At 51.4% G+C, this 22491-nt stretch overlaps 1 protein-coding gene across 8 annotated transcripts in view; it reads left to right on the forward strand.

Annotated features, from left to right (window-relative positions):
- The first annotated feature begins 5921 nt into the window (after window positions 1–5921).
- GOLGA3 (golgin A3) overlaps window positions 5922–22491 on the forward strand; it is a 58371-nt gene continuing 41801 nt past the window's right edge. Inside the window, exons 1-5 of one of the 8 annotated variants that reach the window (XM_039471696.2) lie at window positions 5922–6024; window positions 11874–12186; window positions 14082–14354; window positions 17503–17615; window positions 21591–22249. In XM_039471696.2, coding sequence (XP_039327630.2) covers window positions 12054–12186; window positions 14082–14354; window positions 17503–17615; window positions 21591–22249 — 1178 coding nt within the window. In that variant the 5' untranslated portion in view covers window positions 5922–6024; window positions 11874–12053. The other 7 variants (XM_039471695.2, XM_010347610.3, XM_010347611.2 and 4 more) reach the window with 7 other exon arrangements.

Genomic DNA, 22491 nt, shown 5'->3' on the forward strand with positions numbered 1-22491 from the left:
AGTGGTGGAATTAAGGACTTTAGATGAGGGGACAGTCCTGGATTATTGTCTGGGCCCTCTGTGCAATTGCAGGAGTCCTCATAAGAGGGAAGCAAGAAGGTCAAAGGCAGAAGTCACCAGTGACAGAGCAGAGGCTGGACGCCACAGGCTTGGTGGCAGAGCAGAGGCCGGAGGGATGTGCTATGCAGAGGGAGCAAAGACTTCTAGCCAGGAGAGGTGAGCAGGTGTCGAAACTGAGAAAGCAGCTCTCCCTGCAGGGCCTCCAGAAGGAACCATCCCTGCCCGTCCCCTCATTTTGGACTTCTGAGCTGCAGAGCTGCGAGAGGATAAGTGTAGTTTAAGCAACAGAGTCGGTGGTGACTTGCTGAAGCAGCCGCGGGAAGCTCACCACCCCCACACACACTTCCCTCAGGAGGGGTCCAGTCTGTTCTCAGAGGTGCTGTGGTAGGAGGTGGAGTGGGTTGTGGCTGAGCACCCACTCTGGCCAGGTGCTGCACCAGGGAGTGACACCCTTTTGTTGGCTCCCCTGCATGTTCCTCCACCCTGTTCCTTTAGGTCTCCATGTGGCAGACACTCAGCTCTAACTGCTGGCCTGTTATTTTCATTTGGTGTTCAAACAGATTCATGTTGGCAAAGAGAGCTGTTTCCCGCGGGACCCCAGGCCCGCCACATATGGCCCCACAGCCCTGCCCTCTCCACTGTCAGAAAGTGGCAGGGCCTCCCTGTGGCTCGGGCCAAACCCCAGGAGTCATCCCTGCTGGCTGCCCTCAGTGCCCAGGCTTCCCTTCAGGGGCTTCTTGTGGCTCCGACGGTTGCCCCTCACCTCACTGGTCTTCTCCCAGCTCTGTGCGAGCCTGGCTCCTCCTCGTTATGCAAGTTCAGCTCTAAGATTACTTCCTCAGAGGTGCCTTTGAGTACCCGCTCTCCGTGCCTTTCCCTCTCCTGGGACACTGTTCGCACCTGTACCTACACGACTCCCTTTCTTTCTTTTCGTTTTTTTCTTTTGAGACAGGGTCTTGCTCTGTTGTCCAGACTGGAGGGCAGTGGTGCAATCTTGGCTCACTGCAGCCTCCACCTCCTGGGCTTAGATGATCCTCCCGGGCTCAGATGATCCTCCCACCTCAGCCTCCTGAGAAGCAGGGATTATAGGTACATACCACCATGCTTAGCTGATTTTTCTACTTTTAGTAAAGATAGGGTTCACCATGTTGCCCAGGCTGGTTTTGAACTCTTGAGTTCAAGCGAGCTGCCCGCCCCCTTTTCCCGCAGTGCTGATTCCAGGCGTGAGCCACCGTGCCTCGGAACGCCTTTTCTTTCTTTGTTGGCTCACGTTCACCTGAGAGGTAATAGCAACGAGTCGCCCCAAGGTTGCCTCTGTCTCTTAACTCAATATTCTGTGATTGTTGTCTGGTCCCCACCAGAATATACGTTCTGTAAGGGCAAGGATTTGGGCAGTGTCTAGAATAATACTTGGAATACAGTAAGCCACAATAAACATGAATGATGGCCCAATGCATAGGGGAGCCCCTCCCACTCGATAACATGCCACCCAGTTTTACTTGCTCTGTAGCGGTTACTGCACTCTGAAGGTCTCCACACACACGAAGCGGGACCAAAGCAAGGACCTTCTGCCTGTAGAATAGTGCTGGGCTGGCTTACCTACATGTGTCCGTCAACGGATGAATGGACACTCAAAATGGGTGTATCCATACCCTGGAATGTTGTGCGGCCAGGAACATGCTCCAGTGTGGATGGACCTTGAGGACAGCATGCTCAGTGAAAAGAAAAGGCAGCCACCAAAGGCACGTTCCATGTGATCCTATTCATATGACACATCCAGAGGAGGCACATGCGTAAAGACAGAAGGCAGATAAGTGGTGGCCAGGGGCTGGGTGGACGGCAGGGAGTGACTTCCAGAAGGATCCTTTTAAGGTAATGGAATATCCAGAAACTGGATTGTAGTGATGGGTGCACAGCTCTGCATATATACTAGAATCATTGAACTGCATACACAAGATGGGTATATTTTATTGCATATAAATTGTATCTTAATAAAGCTGTCAAGAATTTTACTTAGAATAGCATTTTTCCACACTGCCATCAATTTAATATAGGATTCATTCGTTTCTGCCTGTATTCAGGGTTTGTCACATTTTGCTTGCTAATTAAAATTTTTTAATGTTTAATTATTGTGGGTACATAAAAGGCGTATCTATTTATGGGGTACACTGATTTTTTTTTTTTTTTTTTTTTTGAGACGGAGTTTCGCTCTTGTTACCCAGGCTGAAGTGCAATGGCGCGATCTCGGCTCACCGCAACCTCCGCCTCCTGGGTTTAAGCAATTCTCCTGCCCCAGCCTCCTGAGTAGCTGGGATTACAGGCACGCACTACCATGCCCAGCTAATTTTTTGTATTTTTAGTAGAGACGGGGTTTCACCATGTTGACCAGGATGGTCTCGATCTCTCGACCTCGTGATCCACCCGCCTCGGCCTCCCAAAGTGCTGGGATTACAGGCTTGAGCCACCGCGCCCGGCCCACTGATGTTTTAATGCAGACATACGATGTATAATAACTCTCAGTGACTAGGGTAGCCATCCCCTCAAGCCTTTATTATTTCTTTGTTAGGAGCATTCCAATTCTACTCTTTTTGTGATTAAAAACATACAATACACTCTTATTAACTATATTCACCCATTGTGCTGGCGAACACTAGATCTTATCTATGCTAATTAAATGTTTTCCCTATTTCTCCCATTGGCTACAGCCTAGGACAGTGCAGTGTGAGAACCAGGAAACTGGCCTTGGTCTAGGGTCATTTTGTCGCCTGAGAACATTCATGTAACCACCATCACAATTAAAATGCAGAACAGTTCCCTCACCACAACAATCTCTCTCCTACCCCTTTTGAGTCATGCGACCCAATTCTGTCATTCTGTGACGTGAGTGGATGTACGTCGTGCAGTTCATACAGTGTCCACCCTTGGAGATGTTTTCCTCCCTGGTGTAATTAATGCCTTTGGGTTCATGCAGGTGACTGCACGTATCAGTGGTTAGATCCTTTCTGTTGCTGAGCAGTGTTCTGTGGCATGGATGAACCACGGTTTGTTTAACCATTCAGGTGTCGTAGGACATTTGGTTGTTTCCAGTTTGGGTTAGTCATGTACAGGCTTTTGTGTGGATACACCTTTATTTCTCTTAAGATAAATGTTTAGGAATGCGGTTGCTGGGTCATAAAATTCTTAAAAAGAAACTGTCAAACTGTATTCCAGAATGGCCGCACTATTGATAAACCACCAGCGGTGTATGAGAGATCTAGTTACTCCAAAACTAGATTATTCCCAGCATTTCTCATGTTATTCGCCGCATTTGACATTGCTGTATGTTATTTCAGCTGTTCTAATAGGCGAAGGAGATATCCCAAGGTAGTGGTTTTTTTGTTTGTTTGTTTGTTTTGAGAAAGAGTCTCGCTGTGTCACCCAGGCTGGAAATGGTTCAATCTTGGCTCACTACAAACTCTGCCTCCTGGGTTCAAGCAATTCTTGTGCCTCAGCCACCCAAGCAGCTGGGGCTACAGGCGTGCGCCACCAGGCCTATCTAATCTTTTTTTTTTTTTTTTTTTTTTTTGGAGACAGATTGTCATTCTCACCCAGGCTGGAGTGGCATGATCTTGGCTCACTGCAATCTCCACCTGTAAGGTTCAAGTGATTCTCTTGCCTCAGCCTCCCGAGTAGCTGGGACTACAGGCGCACGCCACCACGACCGGCTAATTTTTTGTATTTTTAGTAGAGACAGGGTTTCACTGTGTTAGCTGGGATGGTCGCAATCTCCTGACCTCGTGATCTGCTCACCTTGGCCTCCCAAAGGGCTGGGATTACAGGCTCGTGAGCCACCGCACCCAGCATAATTTTTTGTATTTTTTTTTGTTGTTGTTGTTGAGACGGAGTTTCGCTCTCGTTACCCAGGCTGGAGTGCAATGGCACGATCTCGGCTCACCGCAACCTCCGCCTCCTGGGTTCAGGCAATTCTCCTGCCTCAGCCTCCTGAGTAGCTGGGATTACAGGCACGTGCCACCATGCCCAGCTAATGTTTTGTATTTTTAGTAGAGACGGGGTTTCACCATGTTGACCAGGATGGTCTCGATCTCTTGACCTCGTGATCCACCCGCCTCGGCCTCCCAAAGTGCTGGGATTACAGGCTTGAGCCACCGCGCCCGGCCTTTTTTTTTTTTTTTTTGAGACAGTTTCACTCTGTTGCCTGACTGGAGTGCAGTGGCACGATCTCAACTCATTTCAACCTGCACCTCCTGGGTTCAAGTGATTCTCCTGCCTCAGCCTCCTGAGTACCTGGGACTACAGGCATATGCCACCACACCCAACTAGATTTAGTATTTTCAGTAGAGACGGGGTTTCACCATGTTGGTCGGGATGGTCTTGATCTCTTGTCCTCATGATCTGTCTGCCCCATGCCTCCCAAAGTGCTGAGATTAGAGGCGTGAGCCACCACGCTGGGCCCCAATTATTGTATTTTTAGTAGAGACAGGGCTTCGGTATGTTGGCCAGGCTGGTCTCGAACTCCTGGCCTCAAGTGATTTGCCCCCTCAGCCTCCCAAAGGGCTCAGATTACAGTCGTGAGCCACTGTGCCCGGCCTAATTGTATTTTTTTTAACGTCAAGTTTTGAGAGTTCTTTATATAATTCTAAGCTACTAGTTCTTCGAGAACCGTGGTTTGAAAACATTTTCTCACAGTCTGTAACTTATCTTTTCATCCTTTCAGCGTGGTCTTTCTCAGAAGTTTTGTTTGTTTTGAGACAGAGTCTCACTCTGTTGCCCAGGCTGGAGTTCAGTGGCACGATCTTGGCTCATTGCAACCTCTGCCTCCTGGATTCAAGCCATTCTCCTTCAGCCTCCTGAGAAGCTGGGATTACAGGCGTGCACCACCACGCCTGGCTAAATATTGTATTTTTAGTAGAGACCGAGTTTACCATGTTGGCCAAGCTGGTCTCGAACTCGTCATCTCAGTTTGCCCACCTCGGCTTCCCAAAGCGTTGGGATTACAGGTGTGAGCCACCTCGTCCAGTGAAAAGTTTCTAATTTTCATAAAGTTTATTCTATCAATTCCTTTTGTGCATTGTGCTTTTTTGGTCAGATCTAAGAACTCTTTCCAAGCTCCAGATGTCAGAAATTGTTTTCTTCTAAAAGTTGTGTAGTTTTATTTATACATTTTACACTTGTCTGTGATCATTTTGAGTCAGAATTTGAATTTGCAGATAACATGATGGGCCATGTAGAAAATACAAGGATTTTACAACCAAAAAACCGCACACCATATACGCCCTCAAACCAAGGAGTTTCGCGAGGGCTCCGGGATCCGTCAACACAGAATTCATCACGTTTGTGTAGACCAGCCGTGAACAACGTCGCAGTCGCTCAGCCTGAAAACTCTAAGCCTAAAAGGTGCGGATTCCGGACGCTGAGGTCACAAAACACTGGTGGAAGAAATCAAAAGACCTAAGAGAACGGAGGGGCCGCGGCGGACGCAGGCGACGGGCCCGGCCCGCGATGCCGGCTCCCCACCAAAACCCCGGGAAGCTGCGTAGACAAGCTTGCGCTGAAATCCGCGGGGACCCGAGGCGCCCTCCAGGCCGCCACCTTCCCGACGGCGGAGGAGGGAAGGCGGGAGGCAGCTCCCCGGCGGCCGGCCCCGCCCGGCCCCGCGCCCCGCGCCGCCCGGCTTTGCTCTTCACCGGGGAAGCGGCGTCGCCTTCGCACCGGCCCCCGAAGCGCGAGGGGAGCCGGACAGGCGGAGGCGCGAGGCCGGGGCGGGAACCGCCCCCCGCCGGAGCCGCCCCAGAGGAGGGCGGGCGCAGAGGCCACGCCCACGCCGAGCCCGCCACGCCACTTCCGCCGGAAGCTCCGTTCGGCTTCCCGAAGGGTTTGGTCCTGGAATCCGGAAGTTGCGTTTCCAGGGACAGGTCCGCAAACGCTTGAAGTCACTTTCCGAAACCTGCCTCAGGCCCGTCTGAGGTGAGCTGGGTCCGGACCCTGCGGCCAGAGTGTCCCCGGCCATTGGGCGGCCGCTGGCAGGAGAAGCGAACATTCTCGGGTCCGGAACGAAAGCAGCGCATGCAGGACTTTTCCGGGGACCCCGAGGCCGCCGCACCGCGCGCCCCGCCCCCCCGCACGGCCACGTCTCCGCCGGAGTGTCCGGGCTGCCGCCGCGGCAGGGTGAGGGTCGCGGGGCCGCGCGCCTCGGGGTTCGGGCCCCCGCCGTGCAAGGGGCGGCTGCGGAGCGGCCCCGTTCCAGTCACCGCGCCGCGGCGGCCTCGGGCCCTCGGCCGCGGCGGAGCCGGCTCTGCGGACACGCGTGCCCGTGGGCCTCCCGAGTGCTGCGTGCCCGGCGGGCGCGGCCCGCCCGAAGCCGTCCGCTGGGCCCTCGAGCGCTGCCCGTGTCTTCAGTTCGGCCCTTGGCAGCTGACGAGCGTGACGCGGTGTCGCGCGGTTCGTGGGCAGCCGGGGTTTCGGGAGTCCGTGTCCTTCCTTGCCTGTCTGTGCCCGCGGCAGGCCGGTCTCTATTCCGGGTGCCCGGAGCGAGTGGGGCCGGGCGTTGTCCGGGTTTGAACCCGGGGACCGTCGGCCGTGCGGCGGGTCCCTGTCGCGGCGGGCTGACCCGGCGCGGGGCACGAGGTCGCCGCCGGGAGGGCACCGGCGGTGGCTGGGTGGGGTCCGCTCCGTTAAGCTGCGTGGGAAGGCCCGTGGGGCGGGCGCGTTCTGCGGCGAGCAGCGAGCCAGGCAGAAGTGTGCGAACGGAGCGTTTGAAGCCCCGAGGGAGGTGGAAGTGCGGCGTTTTCAGGCAGAGAGTGTGACTAGAGTGATGGAAAAGGAGGTCAGCAGCGGAGGTCAGGGCGTCGCTGTGGGCAGGTGCGGGGTTGCTGAGAGGCCGGAGTTCGTTGTCACTTATTTACAGGGGACTCATGGATTTCTTTTTTGTTTAAGGGACTGGGTGTTGCTGTGTTGCCCACACTGGTGTGGAACTCCGGGCCTCAGGCAGCCCTCCTGCCCCAGCCTCCCAGAGCGCCGCGGTTACAGGCGTGAGCAGCCACACCCATCGCCGTGGATTATTTTGAATTGTCTTTTAAACGATGTGAACATGGCCCTTTACAACCCTCTAATAGCTTTCCGGACAGTATACGTGAAATGGCAAGAAGGAAATAAATCATCTGACATTACTCAGATTCAAGAGCTTTTTTTTTTTTTTTTTTTTTTTTCCCAATTGCCTTACGCGGTAGTAGTGTACTTTCTCAAGTGAGAGTGCCTTCAGTTGGCTTTTACCTAGCAATGTTGACAAGCATCAACTAAAAGGAAAATAATAATGATAGTTGCTGCCGTTTTATTCAGGACACGGGACAGACCCTGTGCCTTGTCGTATTTAATCCTGACAGAAGTTTGTCTTTCTTTTCTCATTGTTTTACTGGCGAGGAAACAGGCTAAAAGTGGTTAAGAAATCTTTATCCCAGGATCTCACAGCTCAATGGTGGAGAGTCAGGAGCTGAGTCTGGAGTCCCAGCTTTTAAGCTGCCCTTCACATCTCTGCAGTGACATGAGGCTTTCTTTTGGTTTTCACTTGGTGTATAGATCTCTGTTTACTTTTGGATACTGGTGTGGCCTCAACCAGGCATTATCTTCCAGAGGAAATCCTGCTTTATCTTTGGCCATGCTCTGTTGTTCTAATTGCCGATAGGAACAACGGAAACTCGTAGTAGATGGAGCCGTGAATGTTCATAGATAGAATTCAGGTGTGGGGGAAGCAGACAGTCCTGTGGTGCCTCGAGTGGTGGTATGAAGTACTTTCCCAGTATGAAGTCCCTTGATGTTAGCCAGATGTGAACCTAGGGTTGTGTGTACCTTTCGAAGCTCTAAGTGATAGCTTTGTCCTGTTTCTTCTCTCTAGAGACATAGATGTGCAAGTGATCGTAAGAGAGACTCTGATTAGACTGATCTCTTTATTTAAAGAGTAAAATCACAAACTGGAGTCATGTTCCTAGTAACAGCTTTCTGTGGTACACCAGCAACTCCCTGGTCCTCCTCCTTGCTGCCTGGAGATCGGCTTTTGTCAGTAGTCTGTGGTAATCATGTCCTGAATGACTGAGTCATTCTAAATTTTAACTAAAAATCAGCCAAGACTGAGGATAGACCGAGATTGCCAGCTGATGGCCCTGCAGGGAAAAGTAGCACTGCCACCAAACTCCACTTCAGGCAGTCAGTGAATTCTGTCTCGTTCTGGCTTCAGGAGGAGCCGCATGTAGACAGGAGCTTTACAGTCACAGTCACAGGGTCTCCATTCTGCAGGGCAGGGCTGCTTGGCCGTCAGAAGGGGAATTAAGTGAGCAGAATCTGTGATTACATCGGGCTCAGAGAGCTTGGTGTGGCTGGCCGTCACCGTGTTGGCGTGCCTTCTCGGCGGAACCTCAATGCCCTTGGCTGACGCTTCTCTTTCTTGGTCAGTGTGAGGCAGAGGCGTTGCCCCTGCGGGCTCCGCAGCAGTCCTCCGCGTGTTCTGCCTGTAACGGCTGAGTCCGGGCCTGCTGGCCGCCCCACCCTTCCTTCTGTTCAGGTGGCGGTGCCTGTCTGCGCTGTGGCTGAGATGCTGCTCTTCCCGTTTCTAACTCCCTGGACTCCCTCATTGGAGCTGAAGCTCTCAGATGTTCTCAGCTGGAATAGTTAAGAATTTTCTGTACTTTAAAAAGCAGTGTTGATGCTCCAGGAGTCAAATGCTTTATCACGTTGTTTTGGAATCATTAGCTTTGTAGCCGAGGAATGTACTCAGCAGAAGTGAAGATTTAACTGGGCGTATTAAACCCACATTGGCACTCTAGGAGTTGAAGTGTTCGAGCTGGTAGGAGGCAGATGTGGAACAAGTCTCTGCCTTCAAGGATCTCGCCATGTAACGGGCACACACAGCGGCAGATGTAACATGCTGTGGTGGAGGCCGCATGAGGTGTAGGGATGACGGGGGGAGGTGGAAGAGGCACTTTTTACCTGAGTGGCTAGGAGAGACTGCACACATGGACACGCATGGTGGTTTCCGTATCATCACCCCACCCCCACAAGGCAGAAGCAAAGACATAACAAAGCAAAGTGCAAGTTTTCTTTTGCTAGGAAATTTTCAGGAGGACCCGATTTACAGTGTATTGGTATTCAGTGGTGCAGTAGAGTCCACGTTCCACCATGTTTAGCCCTCTGTGCTGGCGTGTAATGTCAAGGCTGTGCTGAGGGGCTGCCGCGGCTGTCATTTCACTGCTTTGTGGGTGTCTTCTCCATCATTCCCGAATAGGTGTGGCTGACTGACCCCCAGCTCTCCCGGGGTATGTCTGGGATTGTAGCTGAGGGGCAGGCTCGGTGGCCATCAAAGTCGTTTTCCTGGGAAGTGGCTTTCACAGAGTTCTGTGCTGTGTGTAAGGATAGGTATGTAGCTCAATTCCTGCCCAGGCTGTAAGGCCCACTTATCACCCACCCACCCGGAAAATCCAGGTATGAAAGATGTTACTGATGATTGCAGAGACAAAGTGAGACTGAGAATTCATTGCATACAGGAGTAGCTTTTTTTTTTTTTTTTTTTTTTGAGACGGACTTTCACTCTTGTAGCCTAGGCTGGAGTGCAGTGGTGCACTCTTGGCTTACTGCAACCTCTGCCTCCCGGGCTCAAGCAATTCTCCTGCCTCAACCTCCCAAGTTGGGATTTACAGGCATGGGCCACCATGCCTGGCTAAGTTTTTTCTTTTTAGTTGAAATGGGGTTTCAATATGTTGGTCGGGCTGGTCTCGAACTTCTGACCTCAAGTGATCCGCCTGCTTTGGTCTCCCAGAGTGCTGGGATTACAGGTGTGAACCACCATGCCCGACCCCTCCCTTTTTTTTTTTTTTTTTTTTTTTTTGAGACGGAGTTTCGCTCTTGTTACCCACGCTGGAGTGCAATGGCGCGATCTCGGCTCACCGCAACCTCCGCCTCCTGGGTTCAGGCAATTCTCCTGCCTCAGCTTCCTGAGTAGCTGGGATTACAGGCATGTGCCACCATGCTCAGCTAATTTTTTGTATTTTTAGTAGAGACGGGGTTTCACCATGTTGACCAGGATGGTCTCGATCTCTCGACCTCGTGATCCACCTGCCTCGGCCTCCCAAAGTGCTGGGATTACAGGCTTGAGCCACCGCGCCCGGCCGGTTGTATAATGTTTGTCATGAAAAATGTTAAATATGGAACATAGTGTAGGTTAGAATGAAACTGGTTTTAAAGGAATAAATGCCAAGATTTCTGCAGAATGAATAGAAGCTCATGCTAGGATCATATCTGTTGATAAAGAAGTGAGTTAATAATATCACCAGTACATTTCAAGGTGGATAATCAGTTTACAAATGTTGGGCAAAGTTTTCCTCCCCTGAATGTAGCCCAGCAGGGCAGGCTGAGAGAGCGCTAACCCAGCTAGAGAAGAACATAAACAGGGGCCCTGCTGTGAGATGCTCTTGCTGCACCCCCAGACCAAGGCCGCCGCCTTCCCGGGCGTCCTTGTACCTCCTGTGTAGTTACCGCATCCCGGGGCATCCACTTCTTAAATTGTTTGCTTCTCCAGATTGGAGCTGTCCAACCTGAAGGCTGGGGCTGCCTGCAGGAGCCATGGCCTTGGCACGGTCACTTCACAAGGCGAAGGAGCTTGCCCTGGGCACACCTAGGCCTGCCAGGCTCATGTAGAAGCCACCGGCCACATGTAGCTGTTCAAATTCAAATTAAGTACGTTTATTTTAATTTTTTATTTATCTTATTTTATTTTGAGACGGAGTCTCGCTCTGTTGCCCAGGCTGGAGTGCAGTGGTGCAGTTTCAGCTCACTGTAACCTCTGCCTGCTGGGTTCATGGGATTCTCCTGCCTCAGCCCCCCGAGTAGCTGGAACTACAGGCGTGTGCTACTACACCCAGATAATTTTTTGTATTTTTAGTAGAGATGGGGTTTCGCCATGTTGGCCAAGCTGGTTTTAATCTCCTGACTTCATGATCTGCCCGCCTCGGCCTCCCAAAGTGTTGAGATTAAAGGCTTGAGCGACCGCACCTCGCCTTAATTTTTGAATTAAAAAGATTTTGTTGAGATGGAGTGCAATGGCATGATCCTGGCACACTACAACCTCTGCCTTCCAAGTTCAAATGACTGTCCTGCCTCAGCCTCCCAACTAGCTGGGACTACAGGTGTCTGCCAGCATGTCTAGTTTTTTTTTTTTTTTTTTTTAAAGACGGGATTTCACCATGTTGATCAGGCTGGTCTTGAACGCCCAACATCAGGTCATCCGCCTGCCTTCGCCTCCAAAGTGATTGGATTAAAGGGGTGAGCCACCACGCCCGGCCGCTCAGTTGTTTTTTTGTGTTTTTAGTAGAGACTGGGTTTCACCATGTTGGCCAGGGTGGTCTTGAACTCCTGACCTCAGGTGGTCTGCCTGCCTCGGCCTCCCAAGGTACTAGGATTACACAGGTGAGGCACTGCGCCTGGCCCAAATTAATTGAGTTTAAATAACATTTAAAACTCAGTTCCTTGGTTGCCCTGTGTGACAGCTACATCACAGATACAGAGCTGCACTGTCCTGGCAGAATCGTCTTTAGCTGGCACCAACACAGACACTAGGCACCTTCAAGGAAGGGCCCAGTGAGGCAGGGTCAGCATTTTATCCCGAAAACCTAGGATGATACGGGTGCTCACAGATTATTTTGCTGAATGAAAATGTCTGTATTTGTTTCTTGTACTTATGCAAATTGGGAAGCAAATGTTAATTTTGTAATTGATACTTGAACTCTGATGAGTAAAGTTTTATAATACATTTTTTCTCTTTCTCCTGTCAGGTATCATGGTATTAGCTGGTTTGACCTCAAGCCATTCGTGAGTCATTAGATCTTCTGAAAATGGGCGGCGCCGTGGGGCCCCTCCTAGGAGCTCGTGGCTGGTGCTGATGGCAGAAACCCAGCTTGCCTCGGGTTCCCTTGCAGCCCTGCAGCGTCCGCTCAGCAGGTGTCGTCCTGACCATGGACGGCACGTCGGCCGAGCACGAGGGCCTCCAGGGGGACAGATCCCACAGCAGCCCCTCGGGTCTCCCCGAGGCTCACCAGAGGTCCCCGGGCCCACTGGTGCCACCTGACCTGCAGGACAGAGCCCAGCGTAAGTCGTCAGGTTCCTCTGTGTGCTGGCCACAGGAGGAGACACTCGTTAGCTTTTCACATGATTCAAAGTGTGTTTTAGTCACTGGATGATGCTGCCTTTAGATCAGGCACCATTCCTACTACACAGACTCCGTGAAACACCTGTGGGGCAGCAGCAGCGTTTCCCTGAAGGCGTCTGTGGGTCTTTGTGATGTTCCTGCCTCGAATTCTACCTTTTTTTTTCTTTTTGAGACGGCGTCCTGCTCTTTCGCCCAGGCTGGAGTATAGTGGCATGATCTCGGCTCACTGCAACCTCCGCTTCCCGGGTTCAAGTGACTCCCTCTTGCCTCAGGCTCCCAAGTAGCTGGGACCATAGGCGTGCGCCACCACGCCCAGCTAATTTTTGTGTTTTTTTGTTTTTTTGTTTTTTTTTTTTTGAGATGGAGTTTCGCTCTTGTTACCCAGGCTGGAGTGCAATGGCGCGATCTCGGCTCACCGCAACCTCCGCCTCCTGGGCTCAGGCAATTCTCCTGCCTCAGCCTCCTAAGTAGCTGGGATTACAGGCACACACCACCATGCCCAGCTAATTTTTTTTTTGCACCTTTTAGTAGAGACGGGGCTTCACCATGTTGACCAGGATGGTCTCGATCTCTCGACCTCGTGATCCACCTGCCTCGGCCTCCCAAAGTGCTGGGATTACAGGCTTGAGCCACCGCGCCCAGCTAATTTTTGTATTTTTAGTAGAGATGGGGTTTCACCATGTTGACCAGGATGGTCTCGATCTCTTTACCTCGTGATCTGCCCACCTTGGCCTCCCAAAGTGCTGGGATTACAGGCGCTCACCACCACGCCCAGCTAATTTTTGTGTTTTTAGTAGAGATGGGGTTTCACCATTGGCCAGGCTGGCCTTGAATTCCTGGCCTCAAGTGATCCGCCCACCTTAGCCTCCCAAAGTGCTGGGATACAGGTTTTAGCCGCTGCACCTGGCCCTTTTTTTTTTTTTTAATAAAACCGATTACGGTGCCCTGCGTCGTAGGGTGGTGGTGAGGGTTTGAAGACATGGTGACATCAAGCGCAGGTGCTCGGTGCACGTTGGGTGCTGGTGGCCACCTCCGTCGTCGTCGTCGTGATTTGTCCATCGTTAGGCTTGTGTTTGGAGCAATATAGTCTCACTGTTTGTTTGACCTTTTTGCTTCTAGATTTTTGTTTTTTTAAGTGCAGCGTGATGCTCAAAAAACTATTTTGTTATATAAACTGCCAGGTTTAGAAACTTCTGGACATATAAATTCATTGGAAAGTAGTATTAACCCAATTAACTTCTTTCTTTGAGACTGGGTCTCATTTTGCTCTTTCACACAAGCTGGAGTGCAGGGCGTGACGAGGTGTGGTGGTGGGTGCCCGTAATCCCAGTTACTCGGGATGCTGAGTTAGAAGCGTTGCCTGAATTGGTGGGTGGAGGTTGCAGTGAGCTGAGATCGTACAACTGCACTCCAGCCTGGGCAACAGAGTGAGACTCCGTCTCAAAAAGAAAAGGAGGCTGGGCACCGTGGCTCACGTCTGTAATCCCAGCACTTTTGGGAGGCCAAGGCGGTTGTCTCAAAAAAAAAAAAGAAAAAAGGAAACGTTACTATCGTTATTACGTCAGTCCGACAGCCAGAGTGTGACGGCATGGAGGGGAATTCACCTTGCAGGGAGGACGTTGACTCCAGCGGGCCTGTGGGCCTTTTCCTGGCTACCCTGCCTGTGGGAAGGGGCCCATGGCCCTCGCTTCTCAGAGTGGATGCCTTTGTGGGGTGAGAAAGTGTGGTGCTCATGAGTCAGGATCCTCTTCTCTCCTACCCAAGCTGCGTGTCTGAAAAATGACGTCGTCGTGTCGTTAAAGCCATGATGGTCCAGCGTGCTCTGTCTTTCTAGGTGCTGAGGTAAACAGAGCTTCCATGGAAGGAGAAAGCCCGGATGGAGCTGGCCAGGGAGGCCTCTGTCAGAACGGGCCAACGCCACAGTTCCCGGACCCTCCATTGTCTCTGGGTCCCGTCACAAGCCCAGTGGGCCCTGATGCCTCTCCAGGTGTGGCTGGTTTCCATGACAACCTAAGGAAGTCTCAGGGAACTAGTGCTGAGGGCAGTGTTAGAAAAGAAGCTTTGCAGTCTCTCAGACTCAGTCTTCCTATGCAAGAAACGCAACTGTGTAAGCATCCCTTCCCACCGCTTTTCCCACCTCCACGTCCGCGTCCGTCAGCACCTCAGGGGCAGCTGTGTCCCTGTGCCTGCCGTGTGCCCGCCTTGTCCCCGGCAGGGCAGTGTGTTTAGCAAGGAGAGCTTCACTTGAGAGAGCGAAGATGCAGCTGGAGCCGGGGCTGCGCTACGGTCTGACTGGCCGCGGTGCTGACGCTCTCGTGTTAAGAGCCAGCCTGCATGTCCTGTGTCACCCAGGTGCTTGGTCAGCAGACCGTGGGCATCCGTCTGTTTTTGTTTCTTCTTAGAGTCAGGATGTTGCTGTCGCTGAGGCTGGAGTCCAGTGGTACAACCAGAGCTTACTGCAGCCTCTGCCTCCCAGGCTCAAGGGATCTTCCTGCCTCTGCCTTTAGGTAGCTGGGACCACAGGTGCCTGCTGCCGCGCCTGGCTAATTTTAATTTATTTTGTAGAAACGCAGTCTCACCGTATTGCCCAGGCTGGTCTAGAACTCCTGGGCTCAAGTGATCCTTATACCTTGGCCTCCCAAAGTGCTGGGATTATAAGCATGAGCCGCCCCGCCTGGCCTGCAGTGTGTTTTTAAAAATTTCAAGCTAAATAAAAACAACAAAACGCCCCCCAAAAATTACTGAAATCAAATTGCATTTCACATGTTTATTTTTTAAAATTCCGGCCGGGCTCGGTGGCTCAAGCCTGTAATCCCAGCACTTTGGGAGGCCGAGGCGGGTGGATCACGAGGTCGAGAGATCGAGACCATCTTGGTCAACATAGTGAAACCCCGTCTCTACTAAAAATACAAAAAACTAGCTGGGCGTGGTGGCGCGTGCCTGTAATCCCAGCTACTTAGGAGGCTGAGGCAGGAGAATTGCCTGAGCCCAGGAGGCAGAGGTCGCGGTGAGCCGAGATCGCGCCATTGCACTCCAGCTTGGGTAACGAGAGCGAAACTCCGTCTCAAAAAAAAAAAAAAAAAAAAAAAAATTCCGAAAACGCGCTGCTGGCATGTAAGTTGAGAAGTAGCATGTAAAAAAGCCTAGTGTCCTGTTTTTTCTCAGCTTACTTTATTTGTTTACTTTTGGGTTCCCGAAGTTACAGATATGTGAGCTCAGGCCCGGGTGCCTGTGTGGCAGCAGTGCTGGGTCTGCGTGCATGCCTTTGTGGGATGCCCCCTCACCTGTTCCTGCTGGCACCTGGCCCTGAGCCTGTCGCCTGCGTTGGTGTTTAGTTGAAACACTGCTCATTTTGACAACTTATGTATCTGCCTGATGGCCATAGGCCTGAATTTGCCAGGTAGGGTTTAGCCATCTGGACCACTTTGCCTTCTGAAAAGGACTAGAGATCTTTTCAGTGATACAGTGTACAAACTAATAATGACAATGGTACATCGATAGTGAATTCTTGGTGACTGCTCAGATTTTAGGGACGATTTAGGACCGCAGCCGCGCATCTCTGCTGCAGCTACGTGTAAGGAGGGCACCATGTGTGAAGCGTTGCCGTGTGATCACACCTCCTGCTCTGGTCGGCACCCAGCCATCTGGCCTCGTCAGCTGATGAGTTAGGAAGGACGAGGCCACACACTCTGCCCTTGGGTGTGGTGCCCTGGGTCTGTAACTGTAACTGTAACCCAGACCTTTCATTTGGGTGAGGCAGGGGCTGAACTGGCACGCACCATCAAACCCTCTCATCACCCGAAATGAAAGGTCTGGCTTTTAGATATTTTAAATTCTGGTTTTGAGGAAAAAGTTGTACTTTTCCCCTCCTGTCCTGGAGCATGACCTCGGATTGGAGTCTGGTCTGTCTGGAAACGGAGGTGACCAGTTCCCAGCCCTGGAGGGCAGATGCCTGTGCAGTCTTTACTCTGCTAGGCTTCAGCCATTTGAGCGCCTCTAGCTTTTACAGGTACTCGTGATTATACGAAGCCTTGTCATAACGTGACTTGTTACTGCAGGAACTGAGACAAGCCATGGATCAAAGTGGACCCCCAAGTAGAACTGCATCAAGAAAACGCACTTGGGGTCTCCTGACCCTGTGGCGGCTGAGCTCCTGCTGCTCAGCAGTGCCTGTGACTCTACAATGCCGGCTTTTCACATGCTCCTGACAGCGAGGTCATGAGAACCTGCTGTGAAGCCAGCACAGAGTTGCAGCGTGGTGAGAGCCGAGCCTGCCTCAGAGTGCTCAGCATGGCTGCAGCTTTGAACCCAGTTTTTTCTGTTGTTAAAAGGCACTTGCTGCTGGGTGCAGCGTCTCACGCCTGTAATCCCAGCACTTTGGGAGGCTGAGGTGGGTAGATCACCTGAGGTTAGGAGTTCGAGACCAGCCTGACCAACATGGAGAAACCCCATCTGTGCTAAAAATACAAAATTAGCTGGGCGTGGTGGCATATGCCTGTAGTCCCAGCTACTCGGGAGGCTGAGGCGGGAGAAGAGCTTGAACCCGGAGGTGGAGGTTGTGGTGAGCGAAGATTGCGCTGTTGCACTCCAGCCTGGGTGACAAAAGCAAAACTCCGTCTCAAAAAAAAACAAAATAGCACCTGCTGCGGTGTCCTGTTGTAACGGTGGCATGCCTCAGGCAGTGGTGTGCCCGTCACAGAGACACAGGCCCAGCACCTGGCCGGAGTCTCCTGTGAGGTATGTTCTGCCTGTGCTCTGAGTCCAGGGTTCACAGTTCTCTCTTGATCTGGAAATTGTCCTTCCAAACAAGATGGCTGTGCATCATTTAGTTGTAAAACATGCGGGTAATTAAGAGCAGAATGACCGGCTGGGCGCGGTGGCTCAAGCCTGTAATCCCAGCACTTTGGGAGGCCGAAGCGGGTGGATCACAAGGTCAAGAGATCAAGACCATCTTGGTCAACATAGTGAAACCCCGTGTCTACTAAAAATACAAAACATTAGCTGGGCATGGTGGCGCGTGCCTGTAATCCCAGCTACTCAGGAGGCTGAGGCAGGAGAATTGCCTGAACCCAGGAGGCAGAGGTTGCGGTGAGCCGAGATCGCGCCATTGCACGCCAGCCTGGGTAACAAGAGCGAAACTCCGCCTCAAAAAAAAAAAAAAAAAAAAAAAACTGCAGAATGACCAAGTTCTTGTGCCTGATTATTCTGTGTCCTGGTTTTTTATGAGTTTCCAAATGGCCATTTTCCTACTGCAGGCTCTACAGAGTCTTCCCTGCCCCTGGAGAAGGAGGAGCAGGTCCGACTTCAGGCTCGGAAGCGGCTGGAAGAGCAGCTCAAGCAGTACAGGGTGAAGCGCCAGCAAGAGAGAGTGAGTCTCCCTCTCCCGAACGTGCTCCTTGAAAGCTTCCTGTGCCAGAGAGAGCTGCTGGTCCCACATAACCCTGGGACCTGCCTGCCCTTGGGTTCTCTGAGGTGGGATGGTCTCAAGGGCCTCTGCAGTGGTTGACTCTGCTTCCGTCGTGGGGGTCCCGCCTCTGGGGGAGTCCAGCAGGATCCTGGCTCGTGCCCCCTGCCTGCTCCTGCTGCTTCAGGAACAAGCACATTTTATTTCTAAATCTGCCAATTGAAAAGAAAGAAAGCAAACACAGGTCACCTCAGAGGTCCCAGACCACCACAACAATGCAAATGTTGCAATAAAGCAAGTGCTACAGTTTTTTTGGTTTCCTAGTGCATAAAGGAATTACATGTATGCTCTCCTAAAGTTTACTAAGTGTGCAGTAGCGCAGTAGCACTGTGTCTTAAGTAAAACTCATGTACCCAGCTTAATTTAAAAATCCTTCATTGCCAAAAAGTGCTCACGGTCACCTGAGCCTTCAGCAAGTTGGAGTCTCTTTGCTGTTGGAGGATCTTGCCTCAAGTTTGAAGGCTGCTTACTCATGAGGGTGGTGGTTGCTGAAGGCTGGGGTGGCTGTGGTAGTTTCTTCAAACAGCACTGAAGTTTGCCATGGCGATTCATGCTTGTATGAAAGGTTTCTCTGTAACACGCAGTGCTATGTGACAGCATTTTGCCCGGCAGGTTTTGTACGCCATCTTCAGGGTCCACCAACTCAAGTTCTCTTGCTATTTCTACCACATCTGCAGCCAGGTTCTCCACAGATACTTGGAATCCCCCACAGCTGTCCGTGAGGGTAGATCAGCTTCTTCCACACTCCTGCTAACGTTGATGTTTCGACCCCTCCTCCCATGACTCACGAATGTTCTTCATGGCATCTAGAACGGTGAATCCATTCCAGAAGGTTTTCACTTTACTTTGCCTAGATCCATGAGAGGAATCACTATGACTGTGGTAGTTGTAGCCTTACAAAACGTATTTCTTTTTTTTTTTTTTTTTTTTTTTGAGACGGAGTTTCGCTCTTGTTACCCAGGCTGGAGTGCAATGGCGCGATCTCGGCTCACCGCAACCTCCGCCTCCTGGGCTCAGGCAATTCTCCTGTCTCGGCCTCCTGAGTAGCTGGGATTACAGGCACGCACACCACGCCCAGCTAATTTTTTGTATTTTTAGTAGAGACGGGGTTTCACCATGTTGACCAGGATGGTCTCAATCTCTTGGCCTCGTGATCCACCTGCCTCGGCCTCCCAAAGTGCTGGGATTACAGGCATGAGCCACCGCGCCCGGCCACAAAATGTATTTCTTAAGTAATAAAGACTTGAAAGTCGAAACTACTCCTGGCTCCATGGGCTGCAGAATGAATATGTCTGCGGGCAGGAAAGCAGCAATTCACCACCTTGTGCCTCTCCGTCAGAGCGCGTGGGTGCCCGGGTCCACTGTCAGTCGGCAGTGTTACATGTGTGTGTGTGTGTATATGTATGTGTGTATGTGTGTGTATATGTGTGTATATGTGTGTGTGTGTGTGTGTGTGTCCGCGGGCAGGAAAGCAGCATTCACCTCCTTGTCCCTCTCCGTCAGAGCTCGTGGGTGACTGGGTCCACTGCCAATGGGCAGTTTTGTGTGTGTGTGTGTGTGTGTGTGTGTGTGTGTGTGTATGTATGTGTGTATGTGTGTCTGCGGGCAGGAAAGCAGCATTCACCTCCTTGTGCCTCTCCGTCAGAGCTCATGGGTGACCGGGTCCACTGCCAATGGGCAGTGTTATATATGTATGTATGTATGTGTGTGTGTGTATGTGTATATTTATGTGTATATGTGTGTGTATGTGTGTACATGTCTGTGTATATATGTGTATATGTGTGTGCGTGTGTGTGTATGTCTGTGTATATATGTGTGCATATGTGTATGGGGTGTGTGTGTATGTGTGTGTGTGTATTGCGCGCGCATGTATGTGTTTGTGTGTGTGTGTGTATTTTGAGACAGAATTTCGCTTTGTCACCCAAGCAGGAGTGTGATGGTGTGGTCTTGGCCCACTGCAACCTCTGCCTCCCAGGTTTAAGCGATTCTCCTGCTTCAGCCTCCTGAGTAGCTGGGATTAAAAGCGAGTGCCACCAACATACTTGGCAAATTTAAAAGATGGAGTCTCACTCTGTTGCCCAGGCTGCAGTGATCTCAGTTCACTGCAACCTCCACCTCCTGGGTTCAAGTGATTCTCCTGCCTCCTCCTCCTGAGTAGCTGGGACTATACAGGCGTGAGCCACTGCACCCAGCCTGTGTCATATTTCAGAAGGATCTCTTCAGTAGAAGATGATCAGTAAAATCGCCCACGTTATGATTTAAAGGCTTATTTTTTTTTTCTTCTTTTTGTTGTTTTTGTTTTTGTTTTCTATTAGGGTTATGTTTTTAAATACTTTAATTTGGCTGGGTGCAGTGACTCACACCTGTAATCCCAGCACTTTGGAAGGCTGGGGTGGGCCGATTGCTTGAGGTCAGGAGTTCAAGACCAGCCTGGCCAATGTGGTGAGACCCCCCCATCTCTATTAAAAATACAAAAAATTAGCTGGACCTGGTGGCACACACCTGTAGCCCTAGCTACTCAGGAGGCTGATACAGGAGAATCGCTTGAACCCAGGAGGCCAGGTTGCAGTGAGCCGAGATCACACCACTGCACTCCAGCCTGGGTGACAGAACAAGACTCCATCTCAAAATAAAGAAAGAAAAATAAAAATGCAAGTATGAAAAATCAAGAGTTTTTCTAACAGTTATAAGATTAATGGGAAGTACAACATTTATAACAAAAAGGATAAACTGAGAAGGCAGTTAGAATGGCGGCACAGGGCCCAGGCTCTAGAAGGGGTGTGGCGTAGCTGTCCTGTGAAGGGCTTGAAGTGAATGTGGGCAGTCGGAGGAAATTATGGATTTAAGGTGGTTATGGTTTTAACAGAAAGTTCTTTCTTCTTGAAGAATATTTCTTCTTCTTTTGTTTTTAGTTTTGGAGATAGGGTCTCACTCTGTCGCCCAGGCTGGAGTGCAGTGGTGTAATCTCAGTTCACTGCAACCTCCACCTCCTGGGTTCAAGTGAATTCTCCTGCCTCAGCCTCCCGAGTAGCTGGGATTACAGGCCCCCACCACCATGCCCAGCTCATTTTTTTGTGTTTTTAGTAGAGGAAGTGTTTCACCATGTTGGCCAGCCCAGTCTTGAACTCCTGATCTCAAATGATCTGCCTGCCTTGGCCCCCCAAAGTTCTGGGATCACACGTGTGAGCCACCGTGCGTGACCTTGAAGAAAATGTCTGTGTTCCAAAAATAAATAAACTGGAGAGTAGCCAGGAAGGTTTTGTTGAGGAAGTCTGATGAGGAAGTACTTGCCGGGACGTGTGTCTTGTACCTATCGAGGTCACATTCATTGGAGAGAGTGCTTTAGGCCAGGGTGGTCATGTGGTCACTAGAGTCGGGTCTTGCGGCAGTGAGAGCAAGGACCAGAGGCCTGGTCGCACCCCGTGTGGCGAGGGCCTGGGGACGCCACACTCTCTGGTTGTCAGCGGAGAGAATAATAATTGGTGCAACCTTTCTGAATGGCAGTTTTTTTTTTTTTTTTTTTTTTTGAGACGGAGTTTCGCTCTTGTTACCCAGGCTGGAGTGCTATGGCTCGATCTCGGCTCACCGCAACCTCCGCCTCCTAGGTTCAGGCAGTTCTCCTGCCTCAGCCTCCTGAGTAGCTGGGATTACAGGCACGCGCCACCATGCCCAGCTAATTTTTTGTATTTTTAGTAGAGACGGGGTTTCACCATGATGACCAGGTTGGTCTCGATCTCTTGACCTTGTGATCCGCCCGCCTCGGCCTCCCAGAGTGCTGGGATTACAGGCTTGAGCCACCGCGCCCGGCCTGAATGGCAGTTTTAAGAATGCTGCTTGTGAATTTTAAATGTAAGTTTTGTACTTTTGTTTTCTTCTCAGTCCAGTCAACCTGCAGCCAAAACGAGACTTTCTAGCACGCTTGACCCTGAGCTCATGTTAAACCCAGAAAACTTACCGAGGGCCAATACCGTGGCTTTGACTAAGGAGTACTCCTTCCTGCGCACGAGTGTCCCTCGGGGGCCTAAGGTGGGCAGCCTGGGGCTTCCGGCACATCCTAAGGAGAAGAAAAATTCCAAATCAAGCAAAATCCGGTCTCTGGCTGATTACAGAACCGAAGATTCAAATGCTGGGAATTCTGGGGGAAATGTGCCGGCTCCCGACTCTGCCAAGGGTTCCCTGAAGCAGAACAGAAGCGGCACGGCGTCTGTCGTGTCTGAGATCAGCTTGTCTCCTGATGCCGACGACCGGCTGGAGAACGCCTCCCTGACTGGAGACAGCGTGTCTGAGGCAGACGGAAATGACAGCGACAGTTCTTCATACAGCAGCGTCTCCACCCGAGGGACCTACGGCGCTCTGCTGAGGACGACGGGCGCACAGGACGCCTCCTATGTGGTTAACGGCCAGGAGATTGCTGCAGATACCCTGGGCCAGTTCCCCTCCATTAAGGATGTCCTCCAGGCCGCGGCTGCTGAGCACCAAGACCAGGGGCAGGAGGTCAACGGGGAAGTGCGGAGCCGCAGAGACAGCTTCTGCAGCAGGTGGGGGCCGACGGGCGCGGTGGGCGGGGCGGGCAGAGGGCTTCCCTGGGCTGCACGGCTCTCCGCACTGGAACAGCGATACACGGCTTTTCTTCCTAATTCTGTCCTTAGTCTTGACATGAACATTTCGTTCATACACAACTCCGCTGCTTTTTAACAGAGTTAGATCTAATGAGCAGTTGTCTTTGCTGTTAAAATGCCCACTCCCATGTTTATGTAGACTTGTCACTGAGCTGCACGAC

Source organism: Saimiri boliviensis, chromosome 7 (genome assembly GCF_048565385.1).
Source record: "Saimiri boliviensis isolate mSaiBol1 chromosome 7, mSaiBol1.pri, whole genome shotgun sequence".
Lineage (NCBI taxonomy): Eukaryota > Metazoa > Chordata > Mammalia > Primates > Cebidae > Saimiri > Saimiri boliviensis.